This window comes from Plectrocnemia conspersa, unplaced genomic scaffold (genome assembly GCF_051122295.1).
Source record: "Plectrocnemia conspersa isolate PC_06_02 unplaced genomic scaffold, ASM5112229v1 ptg000002l, whole genome shotgun sequence".
Taxonomy (NCBI): Eukaryota; Metazoa; Arthropoda; class Insecta; order Trichoptera; family Polycentropodidae; genus Plectrocnemia; species Plectrocnemia conspersa.
The window spans coordinates 13,882,842-13,902,795 of NW_028277166.1; the positions used below are offsets into that span (position 1 = coordinate 13,882,842).

Sequence of the window (19,954 nt, forward strand, 5' to 3'; positions counted from 1 at the left end):
CGAGATGAGGTCGAATTCGTGAAATAACTGGAGAAGATGTGCTCCATTGGTCGTGAAAGATGCGGCGTCGCTGACGTAGCTTGAATAACACGCACGAAAAGTGATTCGGCAAATATTTGGATAATGACTAAGTGGTTGGTGCTTGTTTTTTATCGAAGCTTTGTTCGTTGCATAATATCGGTAATTTGCGGTATTTGAATTATTAATTATTATTTTGATACAATAAGATACTTTTAGGTATTTTACGACAAAAATAACACTAGATAATAGATAAGCATCGTAAAGTTATTTGAATGAAAACGAAATATTGGATTTATACTGAATCTATTCCGGCTGACCGTTTAGTATGGGTTTTTAAAAAAGATGATGATTGCTGCATAATTTTTTTAATCATTCACCTCAAGTAGTTAGGTAGGTAAAAAACGAAATCAATACATTTGTCTATACTATCTCGAATGAAATTTAAAAAATCATAGAACGAAACAATCTGTATACACCTGAGCAACACAGGTAGTCGTTTTTTATTCAGAGTATTAGAGTGGCTGGTGTCGCTCCAACATCCATGGTCCTTTATGCGTTTATTTTGTTTATGCGAGATAATGAGACGCTTCTCAACATAAAATGCTTTTACGCGTTCGAAAAACATTTTTGAATACAATGTTTCTCGGCCGTGTCTACTATCATCGAAATTAGCAGAATTCGTTCGTTGAACGAAACAAAATCTTGAAAAGGCCCACCCTTTATTATTGCATATGTTTGTGAATTTCGTGTTACATTTTTGTATTTTTTGTTTCAAGATGAACATATTTTATTTCATTCAATTCAATAATTCGATTGCGGTTAATCTATTTTTAGTTATTTAATTTACATGCAAATCCGCACAAAACAAATGCCGATACTTATCCGATCTTTATGTATATCAAATTCGTTCCAAACATTACTAGCTATTGTATATAAAATAAATTCGATAAAATTATGTATTTAAAATGATCCATCAATTTTGCTGAATTAATTAAATCGCAGTTAATCTTAACTATGGTGAGTTGAACTCCTGAAATGACGTCCCTGATCAAAAAGTATGTAATAATAAATTAAGCATTTACCTTTTGCCCCCTATACGGATTATTAAAACGCACAGGATTGTGTTATGCATATTTGTAAAATTCAAAAAGTTCAACGATTATTAAAAAATAAAATAATTATTTTTTAATGAAATAATATTTTACATTGTTTTATTTTTTGCAATAATTTATTAAATAAATTTATATCAGTAAAAACTGAGAAAATAATGACTAATATATTAAAATACTTCATCTATTTTTTGTTTAATATTCGAATAGTTAAAATCTACGAATAATTGAGAACCCTATTGGACAAGCTTGGGATAAGTTTGAGAATGATATTCTGTAAATGTAGGAATAATATTGTCATACGTAATAATTTATTAGTTGTCACTTTATTATGTCACAGTGAATGTGTATTTTTCAGTGAAGGTATATTTTTATTTGTAGAAATATAACTTCGCTAACTAAGCCAATGAAAATGTATCAAACAATTGATCTATGATTTGACTGATCAATATCAGTGAAACTGTAACATTTTGGTCTTAACAGTTGAACATATAATTTCACAGGTAGAAATATATATTTACTGTTGAAAATATATTTTTACTGGTAATACACATTCAGTGTAACTTATACTTATAACATTTAGATTTTAATTAATCAACAAAATTAGAAAACACTAAAAAAATCTTATCAAATCAAAGACTTCGATGGGCGGGTCATGTACAAAGAATAAAGAAGGATTGAGCGCCCAAAATGATGACACATGGGTCCCAAAAATAAAATGAAGTAGAGGCAGATCATGGAAGAAATGTCGAAGAGGATTGGAACATGCTATGAGAGTGATTAGAAACTGCACTAAGGACAAAAAAAGAAAACATTATATGTGATGATCATTCAAAATTATAAATATATATGTGGCGATTGTTCGGCTAATGATATAACGACGTTTCTTGGAACTACTTTTCGATAAAGTTAAAAAGCGTGATTAAAACTGCTTTTTAATAAATATTAAAAGCGTTAGTTTATCTGAAGAAATGTTGATAAATAATAAATAAGTTTCTGAATACCGCCCTCCCTTCGCTAGGCGCTAGGGATATCAGCGGTTTTGAGCCACGCCTCTGACAGTGGATCTTGAGTCGCCGATTAGAGTAGACAGCGTGCATGTTTTTGGCTCGCGGTTCTTGTCGGGCATCAAAATTATAAGACAAACATGGATACTTAATTCACTAATCAATGTTTATTTTTAAGTAAATCAATGCTGTAGAGATTTGAGCCATATACTAAATTAGTTCTAAATAAAATGGGTATTATTTAATAAAAAAAATCTATATGCTTGTAAGTATGATGTACCATTAATTATCGTCATAAAGATAATATGTGCCAGAAAAAATAGCAGTAAAAATGTTTTTTTGAATAATTCCAAAAAGAATTCCGCTATATAAATAATTCTGCACAATTTTAGAGAGAATTCTAGGAACGATTATTTTTTACCTCATCATGACTTGTCTCATAAATTTTATAATGAAACTTAACACACTTTTTATTAAATATTAATAAAAAATATCATTTAAACAAGATGCAGCTATAAATACAATTCGTAGAACGAACGCTTTACATTTTTTAAACATATCACAATCACAAGGTGATTATGGTTATGCAGCCGCATCTAGATGAGGTTTTATGTAACATAACTGTTACAACACTAAATTGCATTGTCATCATTTTAAATTGAGGCTCAACATATTCACAGACAGACACTACACAAACAGAAGGTGACAGTCTAGAGAAATTCAAGATATGTTGTTATTAACAAAAAAAAAGTATATCATTGAATCCATCAACATATATTGATGTTTGTTAATGCTATGATAATTATATTATAAGTCCGTGAACTGAGTTCATGACTAGAGCTAAAACGACAATAGATACATTAAAAACAAGTTTATTCAACTTTGACTATAAGGAACCTAAATTATATAGAGATTATGTTGCAAAATTGAGGAAAACCACAATGAAAATATGTCGCTAACGGTACTACAATAGCAATTCTAAATTTCATACATTTACATAAAGTTATTTTTTTTAATCTCTGGGGAAGGGAAAAACAACACTATTGTAAATCCTAATTGTACATTAGTTTATCAACTAGTTTGAAAGATATTAAGATATTCATATTTCACGTATAAAAATCCAACCTCATGAGTGAATTTACGTTGTTAGTAATTCGTTTATTCACAGTTAAATACTAATGTGAAATACTTGACATACGTGAGATTAGAACTATAATTCAGAAGTTACGCAACTTAATCCGTCGATTGATCACCTTTGGACAATTACCTGAAGACCAATGACAATATCGAAGAACAATCGCATCCGAATCGGTCATCGGACGATTTCATCATTTCATTATCATTGATCCTCAAACGCGGCGGCACCGTCTCCGTCGTTATCCTCGATGTCAAGGATAATGAATGCGCGCGCAGCCGACACGCATGCCAATTAATTAACGACACATTAAACACTTTTCAGAAGGAGGGTTCAGGAGGTTCACGGAGACTGGGGGTTGACCAAGACACCTGCCCCCCAGAATTTATGCACTAAATCTTCGCCGAGATACTCGATCTCGGCTATCTGTCAGTAGCGTCTTTGAGGCGATGACATTAGCGCTCCTTTGAGGTCGACGCATATTGAGAAACGTTAAATTGTCAACGTTGCATACATATTTATTTGCCATATAATCGTGCTGGTCGTGGTAACTTCCTGATAAGGTGCATTTGCGAAGGAAAAAATGTGCATGCGAAGGACTCGAACGGCGCGATCGAAAACTTGAGAGAAATTCTCGCAAAACGATTAAGATGCAGAGATGCGCTCGTATTTTTTTCACAATTAATTAAATGCGCGAGTTTGGCGTGCTGAAATGCACTTAAAGCTTTAAAGAATAAACTTGAATTGAAATATATTTTTCATTAAATAAAATTAAAACTATTTTTTATTGAGCAAATGATAGCATACGTTTTACATCTATTAATTAATCACAAACAACTTATACAATATAATAAATACAACAAAAAAGTTACATGCGAGTAGTACGAAGATTAGCATTTATTCAATTTAAATTGTGTTAAAAAAATAATATTGGCAGCCACTGATGACTATAAATAAATTCTGAGCAACTTCATATTTATAGAATGATCTATTACAATGAAGCGTTACGGTCAATAAACATTATATAACAATCATAATAAGACGTAATGATTATTGTAAGATTTTTTAAGAATACAATAAAAAAGTTTCTATTCAATTCGATACGTTCGCACTTTGCGGTCATAGCACAGCACTTAAACCGTTTTATAATCTGTTTTGTTACTATGGATTAGTCCTTCGCTTTTACTGTATTTGGCCTATAATGTAATACATAAATATGAAAGCTATTGTAAACTTTTATAATTTGTCATCAGATTTAAGTCATACGCATATTATTTTGTAGTTTATAATATCATATATTATAAACAATATTATGTTTTAGTTTATTAAGTTTTACTCTAGCTAGTTATTAATTGGGCATTTGATTTTTTTATTATCAATAAAGTGCTTTTCTGTCTTTCTTTACTTTACTAAAAATATTTTTTATAAAGATTATAATGCAACCGGTTCAATATGTTTTTAAGAGCGAGACAAAAATATGAGCAATTTTTACGTTGATTAGTGATTGATAGTCTATAAAAAATTGGCCAAAACAAACCAAATAAGCCAAAATCCATCAAAAAGGTTGGACTTTGTGTTAGATAAAGAAAAGTATCGTTTAACATATTTATGTATAGAAAAGTTGTCTGTTACCGCGAAAAAAAGCCGTACGTATTGTATATTATTTGGCGATGGCGTCCCAACAAAAAATATATAATTCAATTAGGATGCTATCAAGCATCCACCATATTCTCTAAGCCTTGCTCCCTCAGACTTTTAAATTATTATATTCCAAAGTATACGCTTTTCAAATTAACAATCTAAAAAATTTTGGTTTTAAAAATTTCCAAAAATCTTGTAATTTTGATACATATTTGCGTTGATTTGAATTTATTAAATAAAATAGCTATTCTTACTAGTAAGTTAACAATCTGCTTTCAAAATGGGAGTACGTCAATTTTAATACAAAGTTCTTAGAATTCTTTAGGTGAATTTATTATGCTATATCATCGCACAAGCTAATAGTCTATTGAACGTTAAAATCTTTCAACGAGGCAGACATCAACTTAAGTTAAAATCCATCGCTGGTAGCAGAGGATAGTCAGGAAAGGAAAAAATATCAACTGTGTTTTACCCATAAATACAGGAATGGAGATTTAGTATGTACATAAGCCATTGTTTGCGATAATGCATTTAGGATGCTCGTTTTTGTTATGCGGAGCGTGTGTCACTTGAACAATTTATTGGCGATCACATCGTTATGTATAGGCCGTTCCGTCGAAGACAAAATATTTTAAATTTACTCTTCTCTTCAAATATTTACAGAATTTTTCATTTGTGTCTTTCAAAAAACAATATGAAATATTTTTTGTGGTTAAAGTAACACATATTTAGAAACAACTTCTTGAATACAAATATGGAAGGGGGCTCACGAAACGATTTCTTCGGAACAGATCACAGCAAAATACGCGGAAGCAAATAACGAGCCTTTGGAATGTTGTCTTCTCGAGCGATTGTTCGACAATTCATTCAGAAGTTTAAGTTTTGATGACTACATAGAGTCTATTGTATTTTTCTTGAAGGAATTTCTTGAAGGAAATAGAACTAGAGAAAGTAGCGTTTTCAGTTATGTATAAGCTTTGTGGCTTGATATCCACTATTTCAGTCAGTACTTCAACGGTCGAACGTACCTTCTGATGTTTGAAACGCATAAAAACATCAGTTCGCAATAATTAGGGTAAAGCCAGACTCTTCACGCTTTCACTAATGTCGAAAGAAAAAGTTTTACTTAAAAAATACAAAATTAAACAAATTTATTCGATACAGTAATTAAGAAATTTCTTAAAAAAAGCGATAGAAGGATTGCCATCGCATATAAATAGATGATTTTAAAAATTCGCGTAATTAGTTTTAATGTATTTAATGGTACCATTATCAGTTAATTTAATCGTACTATTTATTTATGGTACATTATAGGCTAATTAAATTTGATATTGCTTTTTTAATAAGAAATGCTTGTTCCAATATTTTTTCATAATTTTTCTTTATGTCTGATTGTATTACTCAGTTGGTACAGATTTAACCCGCTGTAACGCATTGGACTTATGTCTGCAGGTTACAACGGAAGATTTAAAATAAACGAACTTATGGTTAAAATAGAGAAATATAATATATAAAAAAAATGTAAATGTGAAATTCATAATATCTTATTTACTGACTGAATTTTGTCTTGTTTTTTATACATATATATTTTCATACCTAGTCCTGTTTTAAAAGTCACGCCACTGGACGCTAAGACATAAAGAATAGGTCTTTGCAGTATACGGCGATACAGTTTTATCATTGTAGTTTAGTATTGGAAGACATAGACTGCATAGTGGGAATAGGGTGACGACCACACTTTTAGTGCCATATAAAATAATGAGGCGTTTACATTTCATTTTTGCATTAGTAACATTCGTGCTTAATAATCACCCATAATAAATCGTGCTTTGCGTTCATTATAAAAAAATATTCTACAGCGCCTTTTAAAACAAACACTCAACGAGGCATTGCTAGTAAAATGTTCCGGAGTGCCTACGAATAAACCAATCTAGCGAAAATCGGATAGCAACAACGATCGGCGATAATTCGCCCGGTTACCAAGCAGGCACAATGGGCCGGCTCAAGTGTATTATAATAATTCACCTGTTACGTCAAAAGTTCCCAGCAGCGTCGCTATCGATCGTCTCAAGCACGCGCGCCTATACACACAATAACTTTTTCGTAAAAAGTCCTATTAACAATGGAACGAAACCGTGTCAATGTTAAGCATTTGACCATTATCGGCCGTCTCAATTAACGGGGGTTGTGTACATTAAATTACATCCGCGTACGAAACTCATTAATATTGACCTGAGTGTAACGATGTAGCATGAAACAAAAAACGCTTACGTCAATCTAGAGGCATTTTATTGGCGGATCGTTATTAAAAGATGAGTTAAACATGCGCCATTAACGTATGTAGAACGTACATAGACACAAAAGCGTGATGATCCTAAACCGGACTGAAAAAAGAAGGATCATACGTATGCAAAAAAGTTAATTATGAACGTATATTTTTTGCAAAGGTATATCGAGCATAATCGATCCGGTATTGCAAAACTTAAAACAATTCTAATCGGAGTTTGCCGCTGGTTAAAATAATAAACTGCAGTTAAAATAATAGCGCGGAGCTGTCTGTGTAATTTTTTGAGCAATTTACGTTTTAACGTACATACATACAATAATATTGACGAATTAAATGCATAACAATATAATGACGGTACACACGCTTTGTTGCACAAAATATAAATAGAAAATGACATCGTTTTTAAACGCTTCTTAACCGGTTAAATCAATAAGCTGGGAATATAATAAAAATAGTAATAATAATAACAATAAAATTATCTTGCGGTAGGTATAACAGTCGTATGGTCATAAATCGGCGCGAAGCTCCAAGGTGCAGCACAGATCAAGGGTGCATGTAATCACCATAAATGGACACTCGCGAATCCGGGACGAAATATAAATTACGAAGGAATGTTGGCGAAAAGTGCACGTATATGCAGATGGTACGTGCATGATACGCTAGGTAAATAATTACCAGGGATCGGTTCGTATTCGTGCGAATGTACGAGACCGTTTATTTTTCGTTGCAGTAAGATTAATCAGATAATGTTCCGTTGTAGTATTGTGTCAAAATAACAAACAGGACAAACCGTTAAGCGGGATGGTATTTTCCCCGTATTAATTATGCATTCAAAGGCTTTACAGTTGGATCGCATAATACACGCCTTCGTGTCAGGTATTACTTGAACATTCTGTGACTCATATTGTGTATTATAAAAAAGATAATAATTTTAAGTTGTAAATAATATCATATTGACTGCATGAAACTGTTTCCGTATAATTTAATTCGTACTGGAAATATTGAATATTATAAATCGATTAAATAAATATATAAATCGATAATATTGCATTTAACATATTACTATGTAATAAAATACTACAAGTGTATGTATCATTCTGTACACGATGACACATCGTGATGCTTCCGAACAAATGCAGGTGCTCTCAACGATGCAGGAAAATATTTAAATTTGTTTAGTACATGTAAAATACTGTTCCTCTTAATTGACAGCAGTGTAGCAGTACGAATCAGGCATGCCACACGAAGGAATCTCAGAGAGTTCAGTGTCATTCCAGCAAGTTCTGTAGCAATTTTTTCAATCAGGTTAGACACACCAAGTGGTAAGTTGCAGAAGTTAAGATATAGTGAAAAAAACTCGCCAAGTAACAGTAAATAAAATAGCCTCATTGCTGAATATAATCATGGATAAGCACACCATATCGTCCATGATGCTATGCAACAAGGCGAGGAATCACACCCAACAAATGTTGATGCTCGCCAAGCACTCGAGCAGCGGTTCGAAGCAAAATGGCTTTCTAAAAAGAGATGAACTCTTTAAGAATCATATTTGATCTGCACTCGAATGAAAACAACAAGGATTTCTGAGTTGCAATAAGACAATGTTCCAAGTGATTTTCACATCTATGGATCGCTCAAAGGTTTAGTTTAAACGTAGTCCAGTTTTTTATAAAGATATCCATGTATTATCAGTCTGTCATGGAGACTACGTAAAAAAATATATGCTATTTTGTACATTTTACATATAATAAACTATGAAAATATGATAATCAAGGTTTTAATTCGACTCATTAAACTTTTGTGGATTTACTAAAAAAAAACTATTACTTGGAATATTATATATTGAATATCCGTAACTGACCTCGCTATAGTTACGCTGCGTGGACAATATGTTTGGCATAAACTAAATCGTAGTGTGTATGCTATTTTATTTTGTAAAAAGCCTTGGCTATAATAATGGTACACTCCAATAAATCGTGAAAATATAAATTAAAAACCGATTAAGGTAGTTTAGTGTTTAATTTAAGCTTATTTTTAATATTTAGTAGGCCCACCCTTAGCTTTAATTACTCTTTTTGGCATACTGTCAACTAATGACTTGCAGGTGGACGGACACAATTTTCTCCATTCCATCTGCAATTTTTCTCGCAGCTCAATTTTGGATTTGCAATTGTGTTGGGCAAACTTTTTTTTTAATTTTTCCCATAAATGCTCTAGAAGATTTAGGTCTGGTGACTATGTAAGCCATTCTAAAAGCATCAAGCCCTTTGACGCAAACCAACCCCTGCTTTTTAGCGAAGTATGGTACAAAGCGTTTTCTTGCTGGAATGTTAATTTTACTATATAGAATCCATTAAAGTGGATTCCAACATTTAAACATAAACGTCACTATTCATACTACCCTCGCAAGTGTACATGTTTCCTAAACCTGCTGCTGCCATGCAACCCCAGACTGTGACGCTTCCGCCAATATATTTGACTTTGGGTACTACGTAATAAGCTAGATTTTGTTCTCCGACTCTTCCACGCACACGTACTCAAAAAAAAATGTTTAAAAAAGTATGATTATTTTCAAAAAGTATTACTTTCATTAAATTAAAATTACATTTTCCCGATATATTTTTCCTTAAGTCAGTACATAAAAACAAATAAACGCAGAATTCACGTGATTACTGATAGCAAGACTGGATAAAAACAAATTGAACATTTTTTTAATTTTATAAATTAATAAATTTAAAAAGGATGGGGCGATAAAATATTACTATCGAGAACAACCAACCGTCCTGTGTTCTTTTACATATCGGTACCACCCCTCAGGGCAACTAACTAATCACAGGGAGGAATTTTAAGAGCACGCTATGATCACGTGTTAAAATATAATTTTGTTCACTTACTGTTTCGGACTGTTCATGTATCATGAAATAAGTAATTTTACAGAAACTTGAAATTTGCAGGTCAGTTATTTATTTTTTAGTCAACGAAAACAACATGTTTCAAAATCGTTTTCGAGGATGATCAAAGATCGCAATTTTTTAACTTTGGACTGTTAATGTGTTATTTTACAATAAGCATATTAACGTTGTAAAGGTATATGTATCTACACACAATAAAAATATGCATCCATGCGCAAGTGTGTGTTTGGCGACCGACGGCTTATTGGGTTGACAATGCTTGCGCATAATCCTTATGCAATTCGAATTCAAGGTCCGTAGGTGTCACGACTAACGAGAACCATTGGGGTCTTTAATTTTGTCCACGATTTTAGTGGTTTGGGGTCAGTCAATAGGCGCGCATCAGACCAAGTGTCAAGCGGACAACGGAAAAGCGCGATGCGAGTGTCGAACGTTTAATAATACAGTGCGAACAAACTAAAAATATAACAACCATAAATAAATGTGCGACTTTTAAAAACGTTAAAATTTTCTTTGCTGAAAATTAACGATTTTTTAAATAAAAAATGCACGACCAAAACCTCTGGTGCGATCAGCGTCGCAGAATCGACGATCTGCGAGTGAGTATTTCAATATAATTACATATAAACATTTACTTATTTTGCCGTAATATAAGCAAAACGTGCAAATTGTAATTCGACATCGCTATGAATATGCATAGGTAATATATACGTTTAACGAGGAAACGTGAACGTTAAATGTGTTTCAATTATTTATTAATTAAAATTTTTAAAATCTTCGGATTCCGTCGAATGAAAAAAATCGGTCCTAATTATTATTTGCATTTTTTATTGTTGTTTATGTATAACATTAACAACTAATATATTTTTAATGAATCAGGAAAAACAACATTTTTAACGACCGAAATGGACAAGTTGTTAATTTTATAAAAGCGAAGCCACAAAGACGAGCAAATATTATTAGGTACATATATTATGTTAACTTCGAAGACGATGCAAAAAATATATATAGAGCCGCAGGTTAATCAAAATTAATAAAATTAAATAACCTTGCTTTTAATTTGTGTATACTAGTGGAAAGGAAATCAAGCATTGAACAATAAACACAGTAAGTGAGATTATGGTGCGACTTTATAGAAAGATATCGACGCGCGGAGTGGCTTGAAACCTCAAATTAAATACAATTATATATGATTAATCTAATATATTATATTCGATTCTAAAGTGAAATGTTTAGCTAAGGAGTGTAACAAATTTTATATACTCTTAAAAATATTGACAGTTGTAAGAATATGTGCATAAATTCTATCTAAAAAGTGAACTAGAATCTACTGTTTATATTACTACAATATTTTAAATAAACTAAAAATACAAAAAAAAGTATTTATACTCTGTGCATGTAATATAAAACAAAGTCACAAAATTTGGGGACAATTATTAAAATGAATTAGAAAAAAATCGATTTTATTGAACGTATTTTTATGACTAGAAAATTAAGTAAAATCTTCAAAACGAACTTACTATAGAGATTGTGAGTTGTGGTACCAAATTATTTTTACTAGATATTTGTCTTTTACTACTTGAATAAAAAAGATATTCATATATTAAAATAAATTATGTTGCATTGGGCTTACCTTTATAAATGAAAACAAGTTTTTAAAAAAGCAAACAGTCGACCTAGACACTATAAAATATGCAAAGTGCATAGTTTCAAAATTGATTAGTATTTTATAATTCCTAAAAAAAATTAAACAGAACATTCATATTTATTTTCTTAAAAAACCTGATTAAGAATTGTAAATCACGGACGTCTAAGAATTAACGACACATCAATTTATATATATATTTAGTCTGTAAGAAGCATCTACTTATATGACTAGTCTTTTAAAATAAGACGAAATTTACATTTTTAAGTTTAAAAAAATATTATATTTAGATCAGAGAAAAGCTATTGTCAAAAGTCATGTGATCTGTCATAGCTTTGTGGACTTTGGTTGTATCATGACACCACTGACTGTAATCCCAATTGTATTATATTTTGGTGTTAGAAAAATAAAACTGGTCCAATTAATTTACTTTTGATCTTAGACATACATAGAATTTTTGAATTACGTTGATGTACTTACGTTATCAAGGAAAAATTCATAAAATAAAATGCAGGTATGGTTAGTTTTCTTATAAAAAATAAAATATTTTACTGCTATATATACTATTTCTTTTAATTTGCTGTAGATTGTATTGAATCACTTTTATTCAAAGTATTATAAAATTTTATATTGGGTTTACTTGGTAATCATTTTCTCTATACATATGTTGTAAATGTATTTTCCCATAAATATGATATGTTAACATGAAAAGAATTGTAGAACTTTTGAATTAAAATTGAAAATTGTCTGTCAAATCCCAGGTCTGGCGTTCCGCAGAGTGCAATTTTAGAGCCATTGATATTTATGAGCGACTTTTCAATTAAATTCGCTGACGTTACAAAGTAATTTTATTTAAACGAGTTGAATAAAAGCATGCCAGGAAAAAATAAAATTTACTTTTGTCAATTGATAAACATAGCGCATTTAAGCACAACATTTTCATGTGGGATTATTATTTATTAGATGGACATTTTTATATGTTCTCTTTAGTTGCCAATGCTGCTTATGAAGAAGCTGATGTTTTATCAAATCTTTCAAAAAAATTATCAAAAAATCAAATCTCAAGTGAATATACTAAAACAAACAATCTCAGGCTTTTCGTTAAAGTATATAATTTAAGTTATTTTTATTGTAAAATAAATACAGTTAATTTTCTCTGTACATTATTAAAATAATATGTTTTTTTTTAATTTAGTATCTAATTAATAAGTTCGTATCCATATTTATTGCATTCTAGTCGACTTTGGGGTTTCTCACACAGAAAAAGGTTTGAAAAAACTGCATTAGATTCTAAGTATTATCAACAGTAAATATTTTCAGTCCGAGACTCGTTAAATAAGTTATATTTCTAGGCATATTTTTAGAAATCCACATTCAAAAATAATCTTGGGAATAGGGACAACATTAAAAAAATAGATATAATATTCTAAAAACACATTTCGTTTTAAAAAAGTATGAATGTTTATTTGGTAGCGTAATTTTACATTTTCCCCGATTTGATGATATATAAATAAAACTCATACGCAGAAAATTATTTTAACTGCACCCTTACAAAAAAGTTCGATAAATTAAATAAATATTGCCCGAGAATTAAATATGTGAATAGCAAACTTATACCAGGAATTTAACGAAAATTTTTATTTTTTATACATATTCCGTAGAACGATGATGTTTGTCAACATAAACATACATTAAAACTAGTTAGGAAGTAAGAGCATGATATAGGAACTGCGAAATATGCATTATATACTGTATAAAAAAGGCAAATAAAAATCATTGTAGAATACTATTTTATGATCTTTTTAAATTTAATACATATGACCATAATAGCTATCAACAATTATAAGTACAAGTAAATACGTGTGATATAAATAATAATAAAAATATAACATTATATATATATTTTATAAAAAATAGGAACTTGCGGTATATTCATTTCAAGCCGGACAATTTATTTATTATGATCAATGATATTTCGTTAAGGGAAACAGCATCTATTTGATCAATGGTTTTATTATTGCAGTCATACAAAGTGTATTTAAATGATGTATTATTGAGGACCTCATCAACGATTAAAATATCAATCGAATCAATCACAGCGCAGTCTTAGCATTCGCGACCAATAAATTTCCCGGTGCCAAAGAGCAATAGACGGGTCTCTGCGTCGAGCAAGCGAACGGCCTCGCATTCCAATCAAGGACGATGTTCATCCGCGACCATTACATTAACATAGCCGAACGGCGATGCAGAAATTGGACACCTCAACACCCACATACAAATTAAAATAATAATAAAAAAAATACGTCGTTGATCATAATCCATTACATAATCCCTGCGAAACAATGGATAGATAGATTGTAATAAGCAGAGAGAGCCGAGAAGAAAGAAAGGTCAGCGGCAGCAACGATCCTGGACAATGGTCGTAACGATTTGATACCGCGCGCAACACAATAGACTCGGCTTACGGGTGATTGTCATGCAAAGTGTATATAAATAAATTTTATACGTGTATAAGCATAAGCGCCAACCTTGGCCCAATGCCCCGCGCGGACTCGCGATGGTAAATCCTCGCCAAACACACAATACGAAGGAGATAAAGATCGATGCATCAACATTAAAAAGTTCGTTATTATTATATTCGACTCTCGCTGTGGGCGCTGAATCTCGTGAAGATGAATTAAAAATCATTTTAACAATTGGCATCCAATGATAAAATTAAACTTTGAAAGTTCAGCAATGTACAGCAGCGTTAAAAAACGCATTACCTTCGAAAATATCATATTTCGTTTAGTATAAATATTTTTTAAACTTTTAAATATATATTGAAGAATTACCATTACAGTATTTATAGCACTCCTTTTAGCCATCAATAGTGCTAAAACACAGATATCGGTGAAATTAATAATTGTCTAATTTGTTGCGGCTCTTACTCTTTCGATAACTTTTATACTTATTTGTTGACTTGTGCAATACTTAAAAGTCTACGAACAAAATAGTATTTTAGTACTATTTGTACCAGGGTCTGTAGAAAAAACAGACTTATGGTAAGCTTTCTTAAGCTATGAAGAGTGGTATAAGTAAAATCGAGTGCCACATTTAAAAGTAGCCTAAAATGCTTAAAATGTATAGATATCAATGTTTGATTAATTAATAATAAATTCAATGTGACATAATCTTTGGATATGATTTTTCTAATACAAAATTAAGAAAAAAATAAGTTAAAATATATACATATATTGTCGACTTATGGACTTAATTTGTCAACTACAGATTGATTAATGTTAAGATTTTATTTATTTGGTTGGCAAATATTTTTGTTTACACCTCAAATCAACATCGCGTTAATCCATCTATCTCAGATAATCTCCGAAACGATATTCCACTACACATATCTCCGAATCGAATTATTCAAAGTATCGCGGTATTTTTACGACCGCCGATCGTCAGGCGGGCGCCGCTATATTTCACAATTTTGTAGATTATCGAAGCGTTTCTGCGCTTGTCTGCTCGTTTGTTTCTTTGGTTCGTGTTCTTGGGAAATTCCCGACATGTGTCGTCGAGTTTTCGGTCCGATCCGATCGTGTTATTCAACTGAGGCGTCTCCGCGACCTTTGCTCGTTAGTTGTTTTTAAACTAAGAAAAAAAACTCCTAATATGGCATTGCTGTTACGAAAAAAAATAACGTTATAAAAGCTTTGCGCAACCGATTAATAAAAATAATCGGACCGCTTCTCTGAAATCTCACGAAAAAGCTTCTATGAACATGCCTCGAAATATTTCTAAGAAGGCACGAATTATCATTGTGAATTTATAAGCGTCACAGTTACAAATTGGTCAAGGAAACCATAGATTCAATTTTGAGATACATACAATCAAATTAACCCTAAACTATTAAACATAGTATATTTTGCCAACGTATGAACATTTATCAAGTTGACTAATTAAATAATGCGGATTTTAGACGCCGCTAAGGCGAAGGTTTATCTCTTTTCCATTTACGTTATAGGTCAACGTTGCGTAACACATAAATAATCGAATGTTTATCACAACGTTCGTACAATATGTATGTATATAACTTATATGAAATATTGCGGTATTCCATCTGGTTTAAATGAAACATCAATGCCAACCAGAGGCTGCAGCGTCGGACGCAATTATACTACGATATTATGTCATTGATAAGTGAACGTTATTTAAACACCGAGTCAAAAAGCGCTAAATTCTACCTTCGGGGGTTAAAAGGATCATCGTGCCTGTAAACATGAGTCAATTGAAAGTCTTTGATTTTAGAACAATTGAGTACGCTTTTGATTATAGATAAAATATAATTGATTTTAAGTAATCACCAAATAGATGCATCGATAAAATGACATAGTAAAGTCAAGCTTATTGATTACTGATATAAAAGCAACGTTAAAGCAAATATGTTTTCACGAGAAACTGAAAATCAAAATTTTTTAAAATGCGTCAGAATAAAGCGGTGATTTATTGACGAAAATGCCCTACCCCGAACAAATATAAATCGAGCAAGGTTGGAGTTAAATAAGGAATGCTCAAAAACTTGAATTTTGCTAGCTTTCTTTGGTACTGGTCATTTCTGTCGAAAGGCAGCAGCAATTTTATTGAGGATGTTGCCGTAGAATTCGGACATTACGGTGTCTCTATGAGGCTTGAATGTGGTGAATCTTTGTTAGTTGTGTCATTGAACATAAGTATGACAGGCAATGTTCATCATATACGGGCAGCGTTAATTTATGGATTTTCTTTGCGATGTTCGATAATGGTACACTCATTGAAATGCGCCGCTATCTTGCAACAGCTGCTTATATGGTCTTATTTTACCACTTTAATTTGTAACTGTGGGGGTTTCCACCACTTTGACAACTTGTTATAACTTAAAAATCAGTCTAACAAATAAAAGGAGAAACAACGCGTCTCTAAAGTAAGGCCTAACAGTGGAAGACAGATCTCATGACTAAACAATTGCGTTAATAAACGTTAATAATTTACGGACCACATACATACGTCCCGAGGCGTTAATCACGTCGCGGTCACCAATTTTGGTGACACCGAAATTGTTGACCCCGAAAAAACTTTTTCTAATTTAGTATAAATTAGGTAGTGAATTTACACATACCGACGCTTGTCTCTGACACCGGCGAAATTTAAAAACTAATCCTAGCACAAAACCGAATTTATTTAAATAATCATAAATACATATTAATCATCTTTTTACTTTAATGCTTAAGATTATTTTTGTATAATATTTTGACAGTAAATTTATGACCATTTTAAGAGATACTATTTAGAAGAAGATAAGAGATTCCAATCACGCAGACAAGACTGAATATGAAAAAACGAGACTCATGTAAAATTCGAGCCCACGCACGACCTTTCAATAGTTGATAAACATTGATTGATACCACTGATAATTTCGCGCTAGTCAAAATTATTAAAGAGCATCTATAATGATCAGAAGAACGTTCCTTAGACTGAATGCTTTTATTTTTTTATTGTTTAATATAAATCTAATTCGCAACTTTCTATATAAATTAAGTACGACAGTTGTTTCCTGTGTATTACAAATATACAACTATTGAATATTTAATTTGCTACAGGCAACAAAAAATATGTATAGCCACTAAAGAGTGGGTATACATTTTCCTTAATAAGAATTTAAAAAAAATCAGCTAATCTTTTGAATAGCTACTGTATCATCATGGTTTTAAATAGCTACTGTATCGGATCAATAATTAAGTAGAGATATAACTATTATTATAAGAATGTTGTATTTATTTACTGAACTACACTGCATATACTTTTAAATAACCACACATTACATATGTATCGCAAAATATGCAAATTTTATAAAAATTAACTCAGCCTAAAAAATAATATAACGTCAATTAGTCCGCATCAGGCATCTACTCTACTTGTTACATTTGACAAGCATCTTTTTGCGGTTGTTTATTTATTCATCGATTCACTCATGAAAAAATTACGTTACATGAGATTATATAAACTAACCGGTCATTATATAGGTTATTTTGGCAACGGACAATTCGTTCCACTTTTAAACCGCGACTGTGAAAACGTACGGACATCTTTGCGACCTTGACTGATAATTGATTCGGTTTATGTAATTGACCACAAAAAAATCGAAAGGCTTTACAGTCATACATAATGAGAAAAAAACAATCAAGGCGCAAAAAAGGTACCTAATTCAATTTGGAAAAAAATCTTCCTAAGAGATTATCTCAATGCTGAACTTCATATTGGTATGTTGCCTTATTGAGCTTACATAATAATATATATCGGAATGCGGTTCGGTCGCCAAAAACTTTCAACATACTGGATCACATTGATGTCCTAAATAAAAATGCACTTGCACATTTCACGCACAAATATGGAATTTCAGTAGATATACGATGTCGCATTCGTATCGTTGCTTATTAATTTAAAAACACGCAAAACATACGTCCTTCAAAGATGTTTTAAAAATATACATAAATATATAAAACCAAACTAGTTTCTAAATTCAAAACATATCAAGATTATATTGCAAACAAATATACGCTCCTGATTTATGGTTTGAATCCCATTTTATAAATATGTAAAAAAGAAGAACGCGTTAAAATTGGAATGTTGTTGTCAAATAAAGCGCATTTATATACTACATGGTTTATGCATTTGATGTCAAGAATCAAAAGGTCAAAATATCGATGGACACGAAAACCAGTTGATTCGGATGATTGAAAGCAAATGTAACTGAGGATTTTTAATTGATTTTATCTTACGAATAACACATGCATTTCAATGTTGTGCAATAGACGGCTTAACATCCCATCACTGTCACTTCAGTTTTAAATGGCGCCCGTATGATTAAGTGAAGTCAAGACTCAATTAAAAATATATACTGATAAAATATTTTTAATTAATTACTACAAATAACTGAGGAGCGATTTGAAGGCTTTAAATATTGCATTTATGACATAACGAAATTCTATTGCACCACGTGAGAAAAAAATATTTCGAATAAACGTTCATAGATGGTGTTAGACAATAAGATGTAGATCTGTCATTTTTTCTATATAAAAAGTTCCTTCATTTACCTCTTATATTGTATTAATATTTTATTTTAATTCAAAATCCTAATCTCAAGTTTGAGTAAAAATAAAAACAAATCCTTAGAAAAAGGTTTTTTTTTTCAAATATGTTTATTTTTATTTCTATTTTCTATATAAATTGAAATATTACAAAATAAACTACAAATGTAACATTAATAAGACAAAAGAGAACCAAAAATCTAACATTTACTATAAAAGCAAGTTAACTATGTAGTTTGGCAACTAACGGTTCTTCACTCGGGGTTTTAGTATAGTGCAAAGGTCAGAAAACCTCAGTAAATTACCGCAAATTGTGGTAAAAAACAAAATCTCGAGGGCAATAGATATACAATACAATAAAATTGCAGTAAAATTGTAATTTTATATTTTAGCAAGAGCAAATTGATACGATACTTTTTTACAAATACTCGTGTAGTATTTGAAATTGAAAAGTAAAAATAAAAATCTCTGACAGACTCTCTACCATATGTATTTTAAAAACTCAAAAATGTATTAAAGTAAGTCTTGAAGTTTAATCTTTCGCACACATTAATAATACCGAAGGATTAGCATAAGCACTTCTTAAACTTCGCTTCAACAAAAAAAAAATCTGTCATTTTTTTGAGTAAAGAGCTGTAAAATTTCAGATAAGCGATAAAAATGCGCTGCAAATAATGCTTGTTCACAATACATGAACATAAAAACAAAGTACAGACATACATAGGTTTATGATAATATTAAAATTGCTTCAAACTTTAATAAAATATGCGGCGACCGTTCGCCGAACAAGAAAACGTTTCTTAGAATCACTTTAAAAACGGCTTTTCGAGAGAGATAAGAAAATACAATTAAAAATCCTTGGCTTATCGCAAGTTTCCGAGGCTTACGAGAAACTCCTCCACTTTTCGCCAGGCGTCAGTGATAACAACAGTTGTGTGCTACGCCAGTATTTTTAAACCCTTAGCTTGTCGGGGCGACATTAGGCATTTGCAATTAAATATTTTTTCTCACTAATTAAAGTTAGTTATTTATATTTGCGGCTCATGAGTCATGATTATATTTGAATACCTACATTTTAAAATATTTGTGTT

General features: G+C 31.3%; 2 protein-coding genes across 2 annotated transcripts in view; one reads left to right on the forward strand and one right to left on the reverse strand.

The window, feature by feature from the left end:
* nudC (nuclear distribution C, dynein complex regulator) overlaps positions 1-19,954 on the reverse strand; it is a 68,834-nt gene that overhangs the window by 11,630 nt on the left and 37,250 nt on the right. The window lies entirely within an intron of this gene.
* Positions 10,464-19,954, forward strand: part of LOC148237761 (uncharacterized) — a 41,501-nt gene continuing 32,010 nt past the window's right edge. Inside the window, exon 1 of the mRNA XM_088181593.1 lies at positions 10,464-10,711. Within this exon, the coding sequence (XP_088037719.1) occupies positions 10,658-10,711 (54 nt within the window). The 5' untranslated portion in view covers positions 10,464-10,657. The remainder of the gene's footprint in view (positions 10,712-19,954) is intronic.